Genomic DNA, 22,993 nt, shown 5'->3' on the forward strand with positions numbered 1-22,993 from the left:
CGTATAAATGACACTAGATGATGACCGAGCTTAGCTCGGTTTTTTTTTTGATAACGCCATCTTGTTGTGTCTTTAAAGCGGTTAGTTGCCCTCAATTAAGAAAAATAGTATTATTATTCGCCAATAGATGTCGGGAAGAGTTGATTATTGAAAACACGAATAAAACAATATTTTCTGAAAATAAATCGTAGCTAAATCGATTTATCGCCCCCGAAATCCCCTATATACTAAATTTTATGAAAATAGTTGGAGCCGTTTCCGAGATTCAGATTATATACATATATATTAATATACAAGAATTGCTCGTTTAAAGATATAAGATTCCATTAGAGCCAACGGCTTAAATTGTATTTTCTCGCGTTTTTGTAAAATAATGTGAAATAATCATAAAAATAGTACGCACTGGGTATCAGTATAAATAAAACTCTTCATAAAAATACAAATTAATACTCTTTTTAATATTTAATTCACTTCTTTAGCTTCGCTCCAGATGATCGTTTCGAATAGAATTGATTACTATATACCTTCATGTCATCTATGCAATGCTTTTTTATAATCAACATGACGTGTCTGTAATTTTTCAGAACATTTCAGATAGTACCAGTCGTTTCGATATCTGTTTTCGCTATTTGAGAACAGATGTCGTTACTAATATTTCCCAAAGTCTCTCGATAATACTGGTTCTTTTTATACCTGCTTTGTATCTGCTATTTGATGACATATGGTGTTACTCATATCGGCATAACAAATATAACGGTAAATCCACACAAATGTTTTTACGATCCCCAAAAATCTTAATTGAACAATAATCTTAAATTTTATCTAACTAAATATTTATTTATAAAAAATACTTGAAGTTCGAAACTAAGCGTACCCTTTGTTTGCACCAGCTGAAATTTGCTAATAAGTAAATCAGAATTTATTTTAACACCGAAAACGAATAGCTTTTACTGGTGGTAGGACCTCTTGTGAGTCCGCACGGGTAGGTACCACCACCTTGCCTATTTCTGCCGTGAAGCAGTAATGCGTTTCGGTTCGTTTCGGGTGGGGTAGCCGTTGTAACTATACTGAGACCTTAGAACTTATATATCAAGGTGGGTGGCGGTCTCATTGTAGATGTATATGGGCTCCAGTAACCACTTAACACCAGGTGGGCTGTGAGCTCGTCCACCCATCTAAGCAATAAAAAAAAAGCTGCCGATAGGCATTACGTCTTAATTAAATTATAGAACCACGATTAAAATGCACGTTACATGTACTCGTAACGTCAACCCTAAGTTTCTCTCGAGATTCATGTTCAGTTACAATATTAATAATTTATATATATATGCATTATATTATAGTATAATGCATTGGGGCGTATTGGAATGTAACTAATTAAACACGAGTATGTCACGTTAATATATAATTATTATACTATGTAATTTGCGAAAGCATCCGTAGCCAGTGGTTTAATTGTTGGAAGAGTAGCGTGTAAGTCTATTAGTGCGAATCATGACCAATGATTTCTGCATACGATCAAGCGTAATAAAAAAACAAAATTTCAACGAGTAAAGTGAGGCTTCACTCTTGTTCATTTAAAAGTAATCAATACCTCAGCAAAGATACATTCCTAAATAATAAGTACTCGTATTTTTTTTTATTGCTAAATTTCATAAAGGTCGCCTGAATAGTCTCATCATGTTCGTCTCAAGGGTGACAAACAAACACATTATTTATCTTTACTATTTTTCTTTTTAGAAAAGTTCACATGAAGCTTGTTGTTTGCAATACCCATTGTTGAAATTTCATTGTAAATCTGCTAATGTGACCACACAATTAATTATTACAAATAGCCTCGTAAGGCCAAGTTACTACTATCGGCCGCTTAGAGTTACTTTTTCGAGTATTTTTTTAGAAGCTCAGAACGTAAATGACATTCGAAAACGACATTAAAAAGAGGCAAACATGTATATATCTATAGGACTTCGTTTGCAATAGAACGAGATATAATATTATTAAAGGTTTCACTTCTATGACGTGTGAACTACAGACATAATATATAATAACATTTTATGGGTGTATATGTGCTACATTCTAGCGGTTCTAACTCTGAGCCGTAGCCCTGCACAAGAATGTAACATCGCTACGTCCTAACTTCATCCGAACAACAGCACTGTTCACAACAACGCTAGTCTTTTGTATGACAACTCTAAATCGCATCAAAAGTCTTATCGTTAAAATTTACTCAAACGAATGAATGCACCACTGAAAAAAAAAACAAGTGTGGCACTTGGGAACTGTCACGGTAAAGCTATTGCATAGCATTTTTTATCACCTTATGCAATTATAATTAGACAATAATAAGTTAATATTAAAACAATAATAAAATAAGACCACGCTATATTTATAAACATTAACTAAAGCAAAACATTAACTGTCCCCTTCACACTCATAAGCTAGACCGCGCGAGAGAGAGATGGGCAGACTTTTCATGATGCGCATGCAGTGCGACGTCACGCCGCGCGCTTATTCACAAACACTACACAAACGCAACGTGTGAATGTGTTGAACGCGAGCTACATGGTAGGCGGAGAGGTGTTAGGTTGTTTTCGTTACGGAATTTCTTGATTCGGTCGCCGCGCTCAAAGCCCGCGATAAAATCTATGCAATAGCTTAAAAATTCCAGCAGGCTACAACATACTGAACGCATTATCAGTTTTACTCACGAATATCTTATAATAAGTAGTTATTTGATTTTCTAGCTAAATTAATTTTACAGCGGTTTTACTCTGATTCTCCTTTTGTTCTGAGGCTCACCTCACATCTCATCTAGATTTGAAAAGTTAACTAGAGCCCGTATTTAATTAATTTTAATATTCTCTCGATATCAACAATCTTTTATAAATATTGAACTAAGTTAAAAAGTGCAAACACTCGATTGCCTTTAAGTTTATCGCTTTTTCTATTCGAAGAGATTGCAAGTCCGTGTATTCAGTGACATTTAAGTTAAATGCAAGGATATGATTCTTTACACTGCCTTGCACAAATGCGAGTCGGGAATCTGACATTCTTATTAAGAAAGTTTCGCGAGCGGATTCACTTTGATTCTGTTTTTATATTTAAATTTATTTAAGAATGATCTCAATTTTAGTATTCCGTTTCTTTCGTTCATTCTTCATTTTGATTTTGACTACATAAATAAATAAGTATATAATCGGAATCAAATCACACATGGTGATCTGGCTTCAACAAATGGGTGGCTCGAGCTCACTTACTGGATGGAGTCCATGGACATCGGAACGGACTACTTAAATGCCGCGAAACTTGACACACAAGGTTGAAGTTTCAAGTTTACAGCGTATTGGCTCTTCCAGCCTTCAAAACGGTACGCATGACTACTCCCCAACAGAAATGGACAGGATGATGATAAAACTATGTATTCGATTTTTATCTACCAAGAAAGTTTAGAAACGTGAATGATTAGTTATTGAACATTATTGAATAGTAAATCGTATTTGTTGATTAGTACTTACTACACGTAGTATCGTAGCAAAGACTTTACGCGATTTTACACAGTGATAGTTATGTTTCAGAAATTACATTTTCTTCTTTACGTTGTCGTCGCCTGCTAGATACGACTCCATATTTATTCGAATCGAGCGATGCGGCTGCGCTGGTATTCAGATCCCACAGGCAGGTACCAATTTTTCCAATGAAATACGTGCTTAATGAATGGCATCCGTGGTGAAGAAAATACATTATGTAATCAAAATCAAATCGGCAAAAAATTGGAATGTGCGTAATTACAAAAAAAATTGTGACATAGACCAAGTTTTAAGATGGGCATTTGCATTCACGTTGTCCGGTATACCAATTAACTAACCGCGGAAAAAAAAAGTGTCTCATTATTATATAAATTTAACTCGAGTGGAACCGCGTGTCATAGCCAGTATATTATGTATTTCCATTTAGATAGACTGTCATCTGCAGAGCAGGTTTAAATCACAAGACTATCGATTTGTTTTTGAGACCCACAAGGAACTGATTAAGCGTTGCTTCATCATTATCATCATCATCCACTGCTTAAGAAAGGTCTCTTCAATCACCCGCTACTATGCACGATGCTCGGCTTCTCTCATCCAGCGTTGCTTATTGAAATAAAAGTATTGTCTTTGAACCTATTATTTATTTATTAATTGTTTAAATAATGTTCAGATTATCTTCTCAGTAGAAGGAAGTTCGGTTTATCTAACACAACTAATGCTATCACGAATATCCAAGACATTTCTGAAATACCATCATATCAGTTTTCCTTTTTAGAAAGCAATTTTTATTGTAATAATCCTACTGAATGAGACCAGAAGATGATTTATACTAATCTTATCGTCGCAATACATTTTTGAAAACTGAATTTAGTGGGTGTACAAATATTGATGATTTCCTAGACTAGCATTGCCAGTGGATTTCAAGGAGCTGTGTGTAACGATATCAATCAGATCCTACAAAACTTTCAATAATGATCAATTAATTTTTTTATGAAATCTGACGAAAACCTTTCTCTAATAGGAGACTTCATGAAGTAAACTGTACACTAAATGCCCCCCTAGGGAAATTTGGCGTTTCATCCTCATCCTTAACGACTTTCGCGATTAAATAAATAACAATATGTAGTAAATATCAAACCCTGCAAAATCTAATATTATTTGCGTTAATATTATGTAGTTGAGACATAGAAGTGAAGGCTCAACATGGGCAGCACAGCATTCACTATGAAATGATCCGATAAGCTCTTGAAACCAGGTAGACCGTGAGGTCATAAGCCCATCTAAGCAACATGTAAATGCGGTTTCTGTACGGATGTTAATATCATCATCGTTCTCGTCGAACCCGTCGCATGCGACGAAGGACTCGGCGAGAAAATAACCCACAGACATATCCCATTGAGTTTCTCGCCGGATCTTCTCAGTGGGTCGCGTTTCCGATCCGGTAGTAGATTCTGCGGAGCACGGCTCTTGCTAGGGTTCGTGTTAGCCACATCGTCAGGCTTGATCCCCGTGAGCTCACCTACTAGTTGAGGTTACGATTATGGTCTCTCTAGACCAACAGTTTAGGTATTGCTTAGGTATAAAAAATATTTATATTTAATTTTAATTTGTTTTTGCTGCGGAATTAATGAACAATTTTACGGGATAGCAAGCAATTGTTTTTATTTATTTATTCATGTTTTCTTAAATTACATTTCATCTCAGTTATCAAATAATGCATATAAATACGGTTTCTGTATGGATGTTAATGTTCATTTGTTTTTGCTGAAGAATCAAAGAATTATTTTATGTAATAGCAAGCAATTGTTTTTATTTATTTTTTCCTCATTTTCATTTCATCTCAGTTATCAAATAATGCAGTTGTTGGCAATCAGAGAAGCGTAATTAGCATAATATGTGGAATTATTAAGGGATACTCACGATCAATCACTCACCGAAATGCTCTGAGACGTTCTGGATAAAACAAGGCTGACGTTGCAATTTAATTCACTACCGATAACTGATTGACTGACTGAATGCCGTGACTGGCCTAAGATATGATGCCTAAGATATGTATATATATGGCCTTAGAGAGAATAGCCTCACAAGGCTCTCAGCTTAGGTAGGAAAAAAAAGATTGATACATATATATTTCTCAGATGGGTGCACGAGCTCACAGCCCACCTGGTGTTAAGTGGTTACTTGAGCCCATAGACATCTACAACGTAAATGCGCCACCCACCTTGAGATATAAGTTCTAAGGTCTCAGTATAGTTATATATATATAGGTATATACCTATAAATGTACATTACTAGCGTATACAGACTCGGATAAAAGCTTTGCAATATATCATAATTATGCTAGATTGAATCTAATCGAATAGTTAGTGTCGTTAACGATCCCATGGTAGGAGAGACCACACATAACGGTCTTTGTAAATTAAATTTACTAGTAGCATGGTGGGCGATATGATGATGATAAGATGATTACAGCGGAATTCTAGTTCTGAGAAGTTTATTTTGCGACTCATTGTGAATACGAATACACATCGAGCAGTGCCTGCTTACTAAAATTCTACTTATACGTATAAGTAGAATTTTAGTAATATTTACAAAATGTTTGAGAGCTTTGCGCGAATGTTTTTGTTGTAAAATGCTTTCAAATTATTTGTTTATTATTTTCAAACATTTATTAAACACCGCGTACTTGTCTTATTTTAGACAAGCGGCCCGCTCAGGCTTCGCTCGGGTCTTTAACTAAAGTTTCAACGATATTTTACGTTATTTCATTTTAAAAAATAAAAGAACACTTATTGTGGCATAACTATAATAGCCAGACATATGCTGTCACAACACTTTTTGTAAATAATAACGTGTTCTATAAAGTCGTAGTGCATTATTTTATTCTATCATCAATAGTTTTCGCAGGGCACGCGATGTAAGGAATATTTTTGTTTTTTTTTACACTTTGGGTTACATTATTGGAGTTTTAGTAAGGATACCTAATTTTTTTCAAAAAAAATATAGCCTATGTCACTCCGGAATAGTGTAGTTTCCAAACAGTGAAAGAATTATTCAAATCGGTTCAGTAGTTTCGGAGCCTATTCAATACAAACAAACAATCTTCATAATATTAGTATAGATTATATCGTTTTACGTCAAGACCTATGCGAGGGCAAACAAAATTAATAAAGATTTAAAATTTATTTTGATAAATCGGTTTCAGAGGTAGAAAAAGCTTCACTAGATTGTTAGGGTGTTAGTTTCAGGAATTGTTAGAAATTCTATTTAGCAGCCTATCTAATTTATAATTATTCTTATTTTAATACATACACACACCTGTCGCTTTGTTAGTTTGTTGGTACAATATAATGATGGACAGTTATAACTGTAACAAAAAAATGTGAGAACTACATTATTCATAGTAAAAAAGTGTTGTCAAGATGAAAAAAAAAAAAAAAAATCCCCCTTATCTAATCGCTGGTAGCCTAAGGGACTATTTCAGTCGTATGAAGTCGTCGTGGCCTAAAGGATAAGACATTGCATTCGTATGTAGCGATGCACCGGTGTTCAAATCCCGCAGGCGGGTACCAATTTTTCTGATGAAATACGTACTCAACAAATGTTCACGATTGACTTCCACGGTGAAGGAATAACATCGTGTAATAAACATCAAGCCCGCAAAATTATAATTTGCGTAACCACTGGTGGCAGGACCTCTTGTGAGTCCGCACGGGTAGGTACCACCACCCCGCCTATTTCTGCCGTTATAACTATACTTGAGACCTTAGAACTTATATCTCAAGGTGGGTGGCGCATTTACGTTGTAGTTGTCTATGGGCTCCAGTAACCACTTAACACCAGGTGGGCTGTGAGCTCGTCCACACATCTAGACGATAAAAAAAAAAAACTCTTGTAGTAAATTTTCGAGCCTAAATTTATTATAAAAATATCTGTGGCACGCAAAAGTTGATGGCATCATCGTGTCTATTTTTAAGTTTCGTACCGACAATTATTATTCTCCAATACATTTGAGAAATCAACCTCATTTATTAGATAGTGGAATTTACGTTGCGGCCTATGTAGACTCCAGTAACATTTTAAAATGAGAGTCCGCGACTGCAGTTTAAAAAAAAAGATGCACATTTGAAAGATTAGCTCGAAAAAAAACAATAGTTTCAAAAAATCACTTCCCTAAAGTGGATTTACAGATAAATCCATTTTTTGTACAAAGTTATAACCTCGCAGGATTTAATCCCTATATACCTGTATAGTTCGTAAATTTCTAACGAAAGTTTTATTATACACACATGAATACATATAGTTTAATGAACACATGTTGAAACAAAATTTCCACATATTAATTATTCAAAATTATATTACTGTTCTGTTTTAGTAAATCATAAATAGACTTTATTTTAAATAAATTTATAGACATTTATTTTTAGTTCTAAAATATCAAACTAAAATAAACTAATGCACTTAAATCCCAACTTTATCGTATTTTTGGAAAGACATATTACGATTCTAAAATCCCATGTTTGGATTTTAGGATCATAAACTTATTAAGGAAAAATATATGTTACAAAATAATAATAATAAATTAAACTACACAAAAAATAAACGAAAATTAAAATCTTAAACTATTAAAATCTTAAAAAAAGAAAACGATTTTGGCATTCGCAATTTTAATTATCCTGTCAATGTTTAAATAAAATTATTATATATATTTTTTCTTAAATCCGGTTTCCCTGGAAATATTGCTGAAGCCTCCGCAGCAGCCTCATTGAGTTGCAACTCCAAGGGGTGGGTGAACCCTCCCCGCACCCTTCACAGGACAGGCTTTAGGAGCATGTTAAATACACAATTTTAAGCCCTATAGGAAGCTAAAAAATTTGTACATTTTTATTCTTACTTCAAGTAATCATAAATATACTCTCATAGCTGAAGATTGGGGGCCCTTGTGATGTACTCGTTTGAATGTTGACTACGAACCACAGTATAAAATATTAAGCAAAATTTTGACAAAAAATAAAGTAATCTCTAACAAACATTTCAATAAACAACATTGATTGGAATATTTTTAATGGACATTCATTAAAATATGTTGTATTTGTTATTTTAGTTATGTGTTATTTGTTCTACACACACTTATCTCTCATTATCCTCTCATTATCCTCTCGCAGGTCTGCTGGAAGAGATTTCTCAAAGAAATAAGCAGTGCCTTTGTACATAATTTTCCTATTACTCTGTACTGTGTCTTGTTTTCTGTGTGTACATAAATAAATAAAATAAATAAAATAATCTCCTAATTCCCTTAAGAAAAAACGATTGTCACAATATCCACATGACTGCTCTAAGTAAAAAGGTAAGTTGTTTGACAAATAAGTTAAAATTCTAGAAAATTTCAAGATTAGCTGCGATATTCGATTACGAAATTAACTATATTCTCAATAAAATCTATTTAAATCAATACAATCAATCCAGTCCAGTCCTGTATAGAGTTCTTTAAGTTAAAAACCCTAGGAACAGCGGAATAAAATATAAATATAAGATGTTCGGTCGTTGAACCCTGTATCCATACAATTCTGAGTTGTCGCAACCTGTTGCTTCCAAATATTCAATGCCAAACTTTCTCCACTGGCTTATTCGCGTGTTCTTATTATATTTGCATTGATTCCCAACAATATTCTTTAATTAACTAAGACTTCCGCTTACCCCCAGCTTCTAACTATAGTGCTAAGTGAATAATATGTATTGTACATAAATGAATATGCCTTATTACCATATTCCAAAAGATAAATATGTATGGGCTCCAAAACAAGATGACCATCTTTTATCGAGTGCTTTATCGATTAATATCTCACCATGGATTGGATGTTAGAAAAAGGTCGGCCCGAAGTCAAGCTGTAAAAGACTACCTCCTCTTTCCATGGTAACGAGCTTAGCGTCGGCATTCAAACAACCCCTGCCCCGCCGCATCCTTAGATGACGCGCAGCCTTGACCTAGTTTCAAGTTCAAGCATCCCAAGGTCAATGGCAAGTCGAAATACTTGCATATCCAAGATAAATTTTGTTTTAAAATTCATTTCCAGCATTATCTAACACTAGTGGATTATAAAAAAACGTATGAAAACAGCGCATGTTCCATAAATTGGGCTTTAATCTTTAATTCGGTTTTTATCATCACCACATTTACCAGTTTGTGTGATTGAAGCCTGGTTTTTGATTTCATACATTATATATATGGAATTAAGGACGTCAAAAATTATACGCAGGCCGGCCCTGGCCACATACAAGGTGATAACAGATCGTGTTTGGAGATGCGCCTTCCATCCGCTAGTCACCTGTAGGATCTCGATCAGAGTACCTGTGGGCGAATTCTCTCTAATAAAAAAAAATGTTTTATTTTTTAAATATTTTAAATATCATAGATAGTGAAGTAAAATCATAATTTCATATTTTTGCTCTTGTTTCGTCATATTTTTGTCTGATTTATTAATTATAAAATGAGTTCGTTTTTTGAATTCGAACCGCCGCGTCGCCGTAATCACGATCACAGATACGCAGGGGTAGATGAATGTTACCTCTTTAGGGGAATGTAAGTCTTTTCTTAATACATTATTTAAATTAATTGAAAACATAATTAAAGTTGTTGCATTAAAATTAAATGACAGTTAATTAATTTGTTTTGATTTATTAATTTTCAATTAAAAAAGTATCATTTCACTTGTGGTGTAATTTTAAATAAATATTATAACATAAAAATATTTTGATAAACTTATATTAAATAAAAATTCCGTAATACACTATGGTTTTAACTTTATGAAAGCCTTTTGGAAGCTCTGCAAAGAAATAAAAAAAATTCTACGTTAACTTTTGACATGTCTAATGTGCTTTCATAAAGTTTTACCTAATTGTTAACATAGGAATGTTATCGCTTTTATAGTTTCAACTGGTAAAGTGAAGTTTTTTTACATAAATTTATATAGCTTTTTATGTTTTCTTATTTCTGTTCTCCCATTAAGAAATTAATTTAGTTTTAGTCCATCGGTTCTGTGTTTCTTTTTTGGGGAATTATAGCCAAGACGTATTGTATGATTTAAAAAAAAACAAAAAACTAATGCGAGAATTTTTTCTTTTCACAGATATGCCTTCTTTCTACTGAGAAATGAAAACAGAAGGAGAGCAAGTAAGTGACTTAGTGTCAAAAATGCTTCATTTCGAATACATACATAAAAATTATGCATTTACTTAAAACATTTCTATTAATTCAATCAATATAATTACGTATATTTCATTAAAACTATTGCATTATATGGATTTTGAATGAAGTTCATTTTTGGCTTTTCGTTTTTTTTTTTTTGTTGGCTTCCGTGTATGCGTACAGTAGAATTGAACGAGAATTTTCAGGGGCGGTTTTGTTCTAGCCAGAAAAAATATGTAAAATGGTTTGTTAGCGTGAATAGATTGTTACGGGATTTTATTTCATGGATGATCGAGGACAATGGTTCATTTTACTAGGAATAACAAATGTTTTCCTGAAAAGTTATATAATAAACGAATAGCCACAATGTGAATTTCGAATTGGAACTAATACCTTTCATTGCTTAAACGTTTTCTTTGAAATTCAAATAAGTTACCAATTATTAACTTGTTTCGAGGAAACTTATCGATGCTGTCCTTGGGCTCGGTTTCTATGCGGTAATCTAATCTATGGTATAAGATTTTTTTTAACAGGAAGAAAACACTTATATCAGTACGTTTGAATGGCAAGTGGATTCCGCTGTACAGCATACATGAATTATGCGCGATTAATAAGACTAGTGATTCTTAAATCATAAAGCTTTAAATAAAAAGCCAATAATTCCGAATGACATGAATATTATTTGAAAGATGAATATCAAATTCTAAATTAAAAAATCTATATGAATAATGTTGGTATTTAAAAAGGATTTTAATCGCGCATAATAATTGATCCTTTCTGCTTCTTTGTTATAAATATTTTCAGCAGCATCACAGCTTTTAGCTACATTTACTCTGCGACCTATATCCGATCTTCACTATAATTAGGTATCAAATCCAAAACTAATTTATTAAGAAAATATCAATATCACTTTTATAATTAACATTTTTACTTAGTATAGGTACTTACTTACTAATTACTTACTACTTACTACTATTTACTTATAACAATAAACTATTTCAAAATATTTCTCTTGAAATTATTAAATATATTTAAAAATCGCTCGAGGAAATAGTTCACGTGCAGTTTTAATATATTTTTCAAGCGTCAGATTCAGACGAATTAATTTCAATTTGTGCACAATATTTCCTAGGACGATCCAAAACTTTTCTTTTATTTCACTTTGATTATGGAGAATATTCACAAAGGGGAGATAGAGCATTTTGTGACAAACGAAAATATTTGCTATAAACTGGAACATTTTGTTTTATCTATGAGAAAACAAAATGAGAAAATAAACCATTCCAATAATGGATTGCAGCGTGAATTTAAAAGTAGATAATAAAATTCTTTTAAACCATTTCAATTTCGTCGCAGTTATAATAAAGAGTTTTATTTCGAATCGTTAAAGAATGGTTGTCTTTTCCGTACACCGTTATTCTGTGTACATCCTTGAAACTCATTTCTCTACTACCTTAAGTAATTTATAGAAAACACGGATTTATTCTAAAAAAATAATGAAAATCTATATTTCGGCAATAATTTGTGATTTTCAAACGATTTTTAGACATTACTCTATTTTTTTTAATTCCTCCGTAGAATATCTATTTCGTCGTACAGAAATAACTTGTAATCTTAAATAATGAACTCGAAAACGATATCAATAAAAATCGATTTTCCAAAATCGGTAAATATCCCTATTTTCAATAACGACAAGAGATTTATGCGTTTTAAATCGGATTTAGTTTGACTGTATCTGATGCTCTGTGAATTCGATTAGTCCTATAGGACAGCTGGTGATTGACATTGCAATAAATTATTAATCGTCGACCATAGTGGAAAAGCGGAATCTAATTGGGACATGTTGCGATAAAATGCTACAAATATTTTTTTTAAGTGTAAGTTAAGTTTTTATTTAAACTTTATGATTTTGTAATTAAATATTTGTTAGTTGATTAATTGTTTATTACTTAATTATATGTAATTATTTGTAATTATGTCATACATTATTTAAACTATCTGTAAAATAAATAAAATTATGATTAATATTATTTCGTAGTTTTTATTTCCCTCTTTTGTCTTGTGAGTAATACGACTATATTAAAGTATATATTATTAGTATTGTAATCTTTATGATTTGTAATTAAATATTTGTTAGTTGATTTATTGTTAATTACTTAATTATATGTAGGTAATGATTTGTAATTATGACATACATTATTTAAACTATCTGTAAAATAAATAAAATGATGCTTAAAATTCTTTCGTAGTTTCTATTTCCGTCTTATGTCTTGTGAGTAACGAGTGTTTTATTATAAGATTTATTTTCTTCTTGTTCTTGTGTGCTTTTGAACTTTTCAGAAAAATCCTAACGAGTACAATTGAATTTGAAGACATCCTATTTATTATTTACTAGGATATACCTATAGATATTACGAAGTCACCAGATTTGAGTAATGTAAATAAAAAAGTAACTTTTTTTTTATTGTCACGACCTGGATTTATATTAATTTAAATCAACTTTGTTTTTAAGCGGGTTACTCTGAAAGTGCTTTGAATTTTTTCGGGATTTAGAGTTGTTTGACACTCTGTGGTTCATAAACTACAAGTTTTATAGCAATGGCTACCATAGCATTTGCTATGCGTATGCATTTTTGTGTATGCGATGGTAAACAATTATGTTATCAATCGGAACTGCATAATTGCATTCTTAGTGAGCGCCTACATCACACATCCATGCCGAGTTTGAAGTGAATCTAACGGACCGTTCTCGGATCTCATTTAATACTTAATGTTGATATAAAAATTACGACAATCAACCTAAGCATAATTGAAATTAAATATACAACAATAAAAATTTTAAGTCCGCATTTTTTTTTCAATACGCTTCTTATTTTAAATCAATGAATTTTCAATAATTATTGAGCTATTACATAGATTTTATCGCGGGCTTTGACGACTGAATCCGCCGAATTTCGTAACGAAAATAACCTGACACCCCCACTACGCCTACTATGTAGCTCTTTTTTTTTATTGCTAGATGAGTGGACGAGCTCACAGCCCACCTGGTGTTAAGTGGTTACTGGAGCCCATAGACATCTACGACGTAAATGCACCACCCACCTTGAGATATAAGTTCTAAGGTCTCAATAACTATATATATTTGTTACAACGGCTGCCCCACCCTTCAAACCGAAACGCTTCACGGCAGAAATAGGCAGGGTAGTCGTACCTACCCGTGCGGTCTCACAAGAGGTCCTACCACCAGTAAGTAAGTGAATGTGAAAAATAATAATTACAAAATTCTTTTTTTTTTCCGTGACCGTTCCGCTTAGCGTGACTGTAATACTGTTTAAGAAGTCAGATTATTTGCGTTCGTGAAATATTAAAACTATAGGTATTTGTACAACTCGCTTTCTACTATAGTTTTTCTATCTTTTTTTTTTACTTAGGCCTTAGAACTTATATTTCAAGGTGGGTGTCGCATTTAACACCAGGCGAGCTGTAAGCTCGTCCACCCATGTAAGCAATTATGTCAAAAATGTATATAATACCTATATATATATAATTGTTTAAGCTAAATTGTAACTAACATTAAAATCGATTAAAACACTCGAATACAACAAAATATTCACTGCGAAAATTAATTACTCTGTCACCCCAGTCCAGTTCCAATTATGTAAAACAGTGAATCAAAGTTCATTGCGTTCGTTTTGCGTCGTAATTGACGCATTTATTATAACTAACAATGTATTCAGTCGTAAAATTAGATCAATGCACAGCTAGGCCTCATAATATTTGTACACGAAATTTCATTGCATATTCTAAAATTATTCTAAAATATCGGACGGATTCTTCTTCCAATATTGTGTTTAGTTCCAATGAAACTGATTTCGTAGTTTCAGAACAAAAATGCATTATGTTCATAGAACAGACAGACACACAAGACAAATGAAAAACAAAAGCCCATCAATGCAAATCACTGGTGGCAGAGAGTCTTGTGAACCCGCACGGGTAGGTACCACAGCCTGTAGTAATTTCTGCCACGAAGCGGTGCTACATTCCGGTTTGAAAGGTCGGGCAGCCTTTTTACTATAGGACTGGGACTTCGAATTCATGTCTCAAGGTGGCTAGTGGCATTTCTGTTATTAATTTCTACGGGTTCCGGTAACCACTTAACATCAGGTGGGCTTTGAGATCATTCACCTATCCAACGGCCAAAAAAAACTGCCACGAGCCACTGTCTATCTCGAGATAGTCTTAATTGGAATACCTATTCTTGATTGTTTTTCTCAAGTGACTCAAACCTGGTCACATTGTTCACACTAGCCCTAGCAAGAGCAGTGCTTCGCAGAATCTACCACCGGATAGTAAACGCGACCCACTGAGAATATCCGGCGAGAAACTCAGTGTTCTGTGTCTGTGGGTTAAATTACTCGCTGAACTCTTCGTCGCAAGCGACAGGTTCGACAAAAACGGTGACCGGTGCTTGAGGTACCTAAAAGCTCCGTTAGTGAATCGGGAGGATCCGAAACGACCTGTTTAGGGCATTATTCTTTAAGTTAGATTCCTTCGCAGCAGATGTGGTGGACTACTTGTGTCTTCTTCACGTGCAGCCATAAAATTTCTGTAAATTAAATCTATGAATAATTATATAAGATGAGGGTTAAATCTTATTAAAATGATTGATTTTGAGAGACAAATTAAAGTTTCTATTTTGAAGGTGTAAATGTAACTATTAATCTCTCTGCAAGATTTTGATTTTCGTGGTGGCCTGTAAAATCATTTTCGGTGCATATTTAGAACGAAACTTCGGGAGCTTTATGTACGAGGTGACAGTTCAATTATGAACTACAATTTACCGCGCAAAGCCCTGAAACGCAATTGCTTGACAATCTCCTAAATGTAACGAAAATTTAACATAACATTACAATATTATCGAGCTAGAAAACAATATATCTGATTGAAAAGATGAAGATTGAAAGATTAATGCATAATAATGTAGCCTGCCTTCGGTTAAACGAATTTTGAGAAAACTGGAAGCTTATTATTATTTTTTATTGCTTACATTGTTGGACGAGCTCACGGCCCACCTGATGTTAAGTAGTTACCGGAGCCCATAGACATTTATAATGAGAATGCCGCCACCCACCTTGCGATATGAGTTCTAAGGTCTCAGTATAGTTAAAGCGGCTGCTTCACCCTTCAAACCGAAACGCATTACTGGTTCACCGCAGAAATAGGCGGGGTGGTGGTACCTACCCGTGCGGACTCACAAGAGGTCCTACCTACCACCAGTAATTACGCAAATTATAATTTTGCGATTTTTATTTTTATTACACGATGTTATTCCTTCACCGTGAAAGTCAATCGTGAAGATTTCTTAAGTATGTATTTCATTAGAAAAATTGATACCCTTCTGCAGGATTCGAACACCGGTACATCTTATCCTTTAGGCCACGACTGCTTAAATATGTTCAGTTTCATGCAAGCCTTCAGTTGACTTAACTCTACAGTCCGCCCCGCTAACCGAAACCAGATAGACCATTCGCCACCGACTTGCCTGCAGAAATCTAGTAATAAAAATATGCTGACTTTAAATTTACGCAATGAAAGCTCAGTAGGGGCTGATCTACTTTCAAATTAATTATATCTTATATATAAAGTTCTCGTATGAAAATGTTAGTTACCACACTCCTCTGAAACGGTTTGACGGATTTTTATGAAATTTGATATGCATGTTCAGTAGGTTTGAGAATCGGCACTTAGGGGTATTTTTCATACCCCTAAGTGATAAGGGTTGTCCACCCCTAACGTTAATTTTTTTATTTTTTGGACAATTTTTTTTTGGTTTTTATAATGAGGCATTATGTGGTTGAATGATGTTTTATTTTTTTTATATTCTCTCATCGTTCACAGCGCTACATGCCTCTTTCACTCATTCACCACATACTTACACACTTACAATAAGTTAGATTTTTTTTTACCTTAGAAATTCCCTAGAAATCTTATATATGGTAAAACAACGTTTTCCGGGCCAGCTAGTGTGCTACATATTTATATAGAATGTGTTTTTAGATTAAATTATTATTTCACACGAACGTCAACTTCGGTAGTTGAAAAGAATGACTTCTGTTTCACGATATCGATTTAGTGCCGAGTCGGGTTGCTTGGTACCTGCCTATTCAGGGGTTTCCAATTACGTTCTTACCAAGAACTATGATATTTAATATGTTGTAAACAACTTTGGAACTAATTAAATCATTTCACTGTTCGTTTTGATTGACGTTCACAGATGATTTAATGAGAAACATAGAAGATATTTACAAATATTTTAGTTTATTGACTCTCGGTCTAGTTAATGGCTTCGCGTCGCAGGACCCGACTTTCTCGATCTTCCCTGCAGCCCTGGTACATTGAAACAGCGGAGTATTCATTATTAAAAAAAATAACATTTATAATTTCTTCTATTGCTTATATCCCTATGTAGTTTCAGAGTTATATTTCAATGATGCAACGTAATTTGATTAAATATTTTTTGGAGGATATATGGTACACGAATAACATGTTGTCTTTCTTAATTTATTTAGGAAAGAAATTTAATAATATTGTAAGCAGATAAACATACAGTACGATGATAAGTGATCATCGTCGCTCATGGACTTTTAGGATTACCATTTTCACTCCAAAATGAAGTCTGTTTCGCGCATGCTTCGATATTTAGGGGAATTGCTAAAAGGAATTCTTCAAAATTCTCGACCTCCACGCCTTTTCTTTGCGGCCTTTCGTTATCATATGGATAAATAACATAAAGCCTCTTGACGTCACATCACATTCATATGGGCGGAAAATATGAAAACATACCAATATATTTGCAACAATCTAAAGATTTTTGAATTTATACCCCCACTCGTGTGACATTAATAGCCTATTCACAAATGAACGTGTTCATCATTATAGTTTCGTATGACTAACGAGTGGCATCCACATCGGCACCTACATACGTTATTCTTCAAAAAAATAAACAGTATTGATACGTTACACGTGGATCATTAGTGAAAAATGATTTATGTTTTAGATCTAAGGACATGCTTACTCGGAAAAATCGGTTTTCAAGAAATTGTTTTGCAAATAAGCGACACATACGTAAGATTCGACATCTTGGTCGAGTTTCCTCTAAGAGGTTTATTTTTTATATAGAATTACTTCTAAACGATAACCGAACGTCACCAGTTTGGGAGCTTTGGGATCCTGCGTTGAGCTTCATTCGGCTTAGACTTCAAAGATAGATTTTTGTTATTTTCATGGCATCCGTACTTATTAGTAGCCTGTTTTAAATATTCCGTGGGCATTGGACCATTAATGAAATAGTAATTGTGTAAAATATTTTCAAATATGTCATCCGTGTGTAGTGAAACTCGAACTTTTACGTCCGAGCTTGTCGGAATGCTCTCTACAAAAAATGACAAAGCTTAGCTTAGCTCAATCGTTTCAACTTCATTTTCGCAATAGCTCCAACTTTGTCACATCGAATAATACCCAGCACATTCCGAACGTAGAAGCTTTTCGCTAGCTTTTGAATGCTTCGTAATTATTGTTCGTGAAACGCTATTCATAAAGAGCTTAACCTTTTTTTTTAAATTTTTTTGAAGCTACAACCTGACGTTAGCACGAATTCCGTTCTATTCAAGTTGAAGTAATTTGTGAACAGAAGTTACACACGTTACACATTACATTTAAAAAAATGCATATTTTTACGGAATTTGATCATAGGTATAGCCGCATCGCACGATAGGGATGCACCGGAAATCTTCGTATTCCTCTCACTTCACTTCACACGACGGCGTTCAAACCAAGAAATTTTCGATTCTGATTTGAATTTGAAAATTAGTAGACAGAATTTTTTTTAGTTCTGTGACTCCAATAATTAAATAAAAATGTACATAGTGTGCTTGATTCAACTGATACGACCATCTGCGAATAGCTCATCATTTAGGCAGCATTTTGGTTGTGCCTCTGGCTTTTCTGATGACCATGGCGACGGTAGCTTACCATCAAAGAAGCCGTACACTCGTCGACTTACAATGACAATTAAAAAAACGTGTGGAACTCGGGAACTGCCGCGGTAAAGCTATTGCATAGCATCAACTTATGCAATTATAATTAGACAATGATAATTTAATATTAAAACAATAATAAAACAAGACCACGCTATATTTATAAACATTAACTAAAGCAAAAAATTAACTGTCCCTTTCACACTAATAAGCTAGACCGCGCGAGAGAGAGATGGGCAGATTTTCATGATGCGCATGCAGTGTGACGTCACGCCACACGCTTATTCACAAACACTACACAAGCGCAACGTGTGAATGTGTTGAACGGGAGCTACATGGTAGGCGGAGTGAGGGGTGTAAGGTTTTTTTAGTTACGGAATTTCTTGATTCGGTCGCCGCGCTCAAGGCCCGCGATAAAAGCTATGCAATAGCTTAAAAACTTTCCTGACTGTTTCTAACGATTTGGCTCGGACAGAAAGCTTTGCTTAAGGTGTTTTACCTAATTGAAAAATCGTTCTGACGCGTCAGGAGTTAAAATGGATAACTATACTTCACTGAGTCGACATAAAATTGCGTGCTAGACTTTTCTAGCGGCTCTCAAACGCCGTGTCGTGATAAATCGATGTGTCGCAAACTTCTGTCAAGTGTGTCGCGTGATCTAGATATCTATGTTTGTTTAAGGTGACCCGGGGTATTATGTCTCTGGCGTTATTATACAATTGTTTACTAGATGTTAACTGCATTGTTGTACGTTTAATAGATAAATAATGTATATTTAAAAAATGTAACTAAGCCTAACTTCAAGTAGACTATAATTTTTTATCATGTAAGTATGTAAAGTTGTCGCGTGTTTGTAATGAGTATATTATTACGTCACTGAGTAAAAAAGGCTGAGAGCCGCTGGTTAAGTCTTTATTGAGAAAAAAAGGATAACTTCATTGTATGATTTCATATGATATTCATAGCTCGTATAGCACTTTACAATCTGAGCAAACGACGAAACTCAGGAAAAAACTTAACACTAAAGAAAATGGATTACAATTTAGGATCATCGAAAGCTCTAGATTAGCTAAAACACGCGAGGAAAAGTTCAACGCGCGTCTCAAGCGTTTAATCTAATCTAATACACTATTCTTTAATGTAATATACGAAAAAAATTATCATATAAAAGATAAAGTTATTTAAAAAACTCTAAAACAAAATTAAGAATAAAAGTTTTCGTAGTTAACTGAATATACATATATGGTTTTCCAATAGCGATGCTCAAACTTTGAGAGCTCATAGCGGCCATTTTGGTAATGCGATAGCTGTCAAATTTGACATGTACACGTATTTAGTCGTGACATATCACCGTAGGATGCTACACGCTTGTCCGGCGGTGTCATCGGCCCTTATTTCTTCGGAAGAGCGAAGGAGCCGCGCTCACTGTCAACTGCGACCGATATCGGACGATGATAATAAGCTTTTTGTGGTCTAGGATAGATGATATGGATGTGATTCCAACAGGATGGCGCCATTTGCCATACAGAACGGGAAACATTAAATTTACTGAATGATAAATTCGAAGGCTTCGTCATCTAGCGTGGTGGCGACATCAACTGGCCACCGAGATCGTCTGACTTAACACCGCTCGACTATTTTCTGTGGGGCTACGTGAAATCTCTAGACTATACAGACAAACCACAGTCTATTGCCGCCCTGAAGGCCAACATAACTCGCGCTCTTCGCGTCAAATTGATCCCCAGTTATGCGAAGATGTCATACAACATTGGTCTAGGATACACCATCTACAACGGACCCGCGGCGCCTACTTGGCTGAAATTATATTCCATATACAATGTCATCGAATAGTCTTTAAAATAAAATAAAAACGTGGCAATATCACTTGAACAATCTTTTTTTATTTTATATTTAAGTTCGAACGCTCTTAATGAAAATCCCTATATAAAAGACTATTAGGTATAAACTATTAGGTGTTGACACTTCGTACCTAAGGTGGAATCGTATCTAAGGTGGCCTGAGAATCTATCATCGTATTGGCCAAGATCTGTGCACGGAAATGTTAAGGAGAAGTGGCTAATTGAGTATATTTGACACTAGCTATGTGAATAAACCAGGGCGTTAGGTTGTACAGGAGAAAACAGAACAGGGAATCGGTAGCCATATCAGCTCAGCTTCGAATTCCGACACTTAGCAATACTCCCCAAGACCCGAGCACGTATTTTGCAAATGCACGAGCTTCACCACATGGTGTCGGACTCTTCGACGTATGAGAGTCGCAAGAGCCGAATCAACGAGCCAGTCGTCTAACTAACTAACTAACCAGGTCATTGTGCACCCTTATGGGGCACGGAACTGGACTTGGGGCGAACGCCTGCCCGGGCATGAACTCAATGCCCCTCGAGGTGGGATTTTCAGCAGGGTGGGCTTGAATGGGCGGAGGGTAGTCACATCGACATTACATATACATAATATAAGGGTTGATTCATGTTTGGTGATGTTCGGCGGCAGCCACCTTCTGGTGTCGTGCTGTCGTCTGTTTTTATGGGCTCTGGAAACCATTTAACACCATGTGGGCCGTAAGCTCGTCTTCCCTCCTAAGCAATAAAAAAAAGCTGTCAATTCATTCGGTGACTAATCGAATGACAGCCACCCATAGAGCACCAGTGCTCTATATTACGTCAGAGTTAATTTAAGTCACTCTAAGCAAATGACAATAATTTAATAGACGCGCCGTTAAATATAAAAAAAAATGTATGATATTTCGAAACTCACGTAAAAAAGTTTTAAGTCGTGGTCTGTTTGTTTTGATGTCCACAGCTTCACGGTCTACATTTTAACACAATATAAATGCAAAACTAATTTTTAAGGTAATTACTATTTTTTAGTTTGCCTAAAGCATCTGCGATATTAGGAATTTCGATCGGCCATTAACTTGTACCGGCGTAGCTCAAAAAAACTGTACAATAGGGTCCACGTGGTCCCATATAGACCTGAACTAAAAAAAGAGATCTAGAAATTTAGATTCCGGTTTCCCTCCCCACAAAGGAAGAGGCAGTCAAAGCTGATCTAGTTAGCACTTAATCCGTAACGGTTACAATCGGACTCAGTTCAACCACTATCCCGAACTATGATTAGGGAATAACAAAAATTATCGTATTCTCTTCGTATTTCTCGAACAGTGGACATAATTTAATCATTTCCATTATATTACTTCCACCGCTTCGAATAATTCACAATTTTAGTTAGAATATTTCTGAAATAATAAATCTGATGACCATAAAAAACTCGAAACCTAATCGAAATTTAAATAAATTATTAACAGCATGGAAATGATTATCATGACTTACTAATTAATATCACAAATATGAATATTTGTTTGTTTGTCCTACTTCAGATCGAAGTGAAGCAACATAATTGAAAAAAAATATATATTATGTTATATGTATATATATATAAATTCGCTCAATTACGTATAGATATCCTCTTTATTTGCGCGGTTCAGAATTCACGCGGATATCCAGTGGATAATATAATTGAAACCTTAACCTATATTTCAAGGTGATAGTGTCCATAATTATTATATAATTATTTTTTCCTACCTAAGTTGAGCTTCCTAGCCTTGAGAGGCTATGTCAGTGTAACCCGGCGAGTAGGTGAGCTCATGGGGCTCAAGTCGGGAGTGTTGCTAACACTGGCCCTAGCAAGAGCAGTGCTTTGCAGAATCTATCACCGGATCGGAAACAGAAACTCAGTAGGCTGTGTCTATGGATTAGATCGTTCATAATTGATGTTAATGTTAATAAATGGTAACCACTTAATACGCAGTACGCTACATCCCCTTACCTGGATAATTGCTGGGTAGAAAACAAAGCATTAAAAAAAAACATTTCTTTATTAAATTTGGATGAGTAAACTGATTGGGTGGTGCAGTATTTAGCGTCCCTAATTGTTGCGTCGAGGGTCGTGAGTCATGGTGATGTGGAATTATTTATTAAAGCCTTCGCAGCTGTTCTCCATAGTTCACGAATTTAGGCTTGGCGCATGCACTCGTTACGTGGGGGGGCGGAGGTGTTAAGGGTGGTAAGAATTTTCACTTGATCAATCCAGTGCATGAAGCTTCGTCCACGAGATCTTTTACCATTGACCCTACCCTACAAAAAGTTTCTCGATAGACTCTGCTGGCCGTCGCGATACGTGTCCAAAAAAAAATCAGGGAATCCTGAATTGCACTGTCGACCACA

The 22,993-nt window shown here is 34.7% G+C and overlaps 2 protein-coding genes across 4 annotated transcripts in view; one reads left to right on the top strand and one right to left on the bottom strand.

Annotated features, from left to right (window-relative positions):
• The window catches only part of LOC114252835 (succinate dehydrogenase [ubiquinone] flavoprotein subunit, mitochondrial), a 174,973-nt gene that overhangs the window by 105,591 nt on the left and 46,389 nt on the right, over nt 1-22,993 (bottom strand). The window lies entirely within an intron of this gene.
• The window catches only part of LOC114252777 (protein SCAI), a 125,956-nt gene that overhangs the window by 62,188 nt on the left and 40,775 nt on the right, over nt 1-22,993 (top strand). For all 3 annotated transcript variants that reach the window (XM_089731659.1, XM_089731648.1, XM_089731654.1), the window contains exon 2: nt 10,655-10,698. In XM_089731659.1, the coding sequence (XP_089587785.1) occupies nt 10,655-10,698 (44 nt within the window). The remainder of the gene's footprint in view (nt 1-10,654; nt 10,699-22,993) is intronic.

This window comes from Bombyx mandarina, chromosome 01 (genome assembly GCF_030267445.1).
Source record: "Bombyx mandarina strain Sakado chromosome 01, ASM3026744v2".
NCBI classification, from domain to species: Eukaryota; Metazoa; Arthropoda; class Insecta; order Lepidoptera; family Bombycidae; genus Bombyx; species Bombyx mandarina.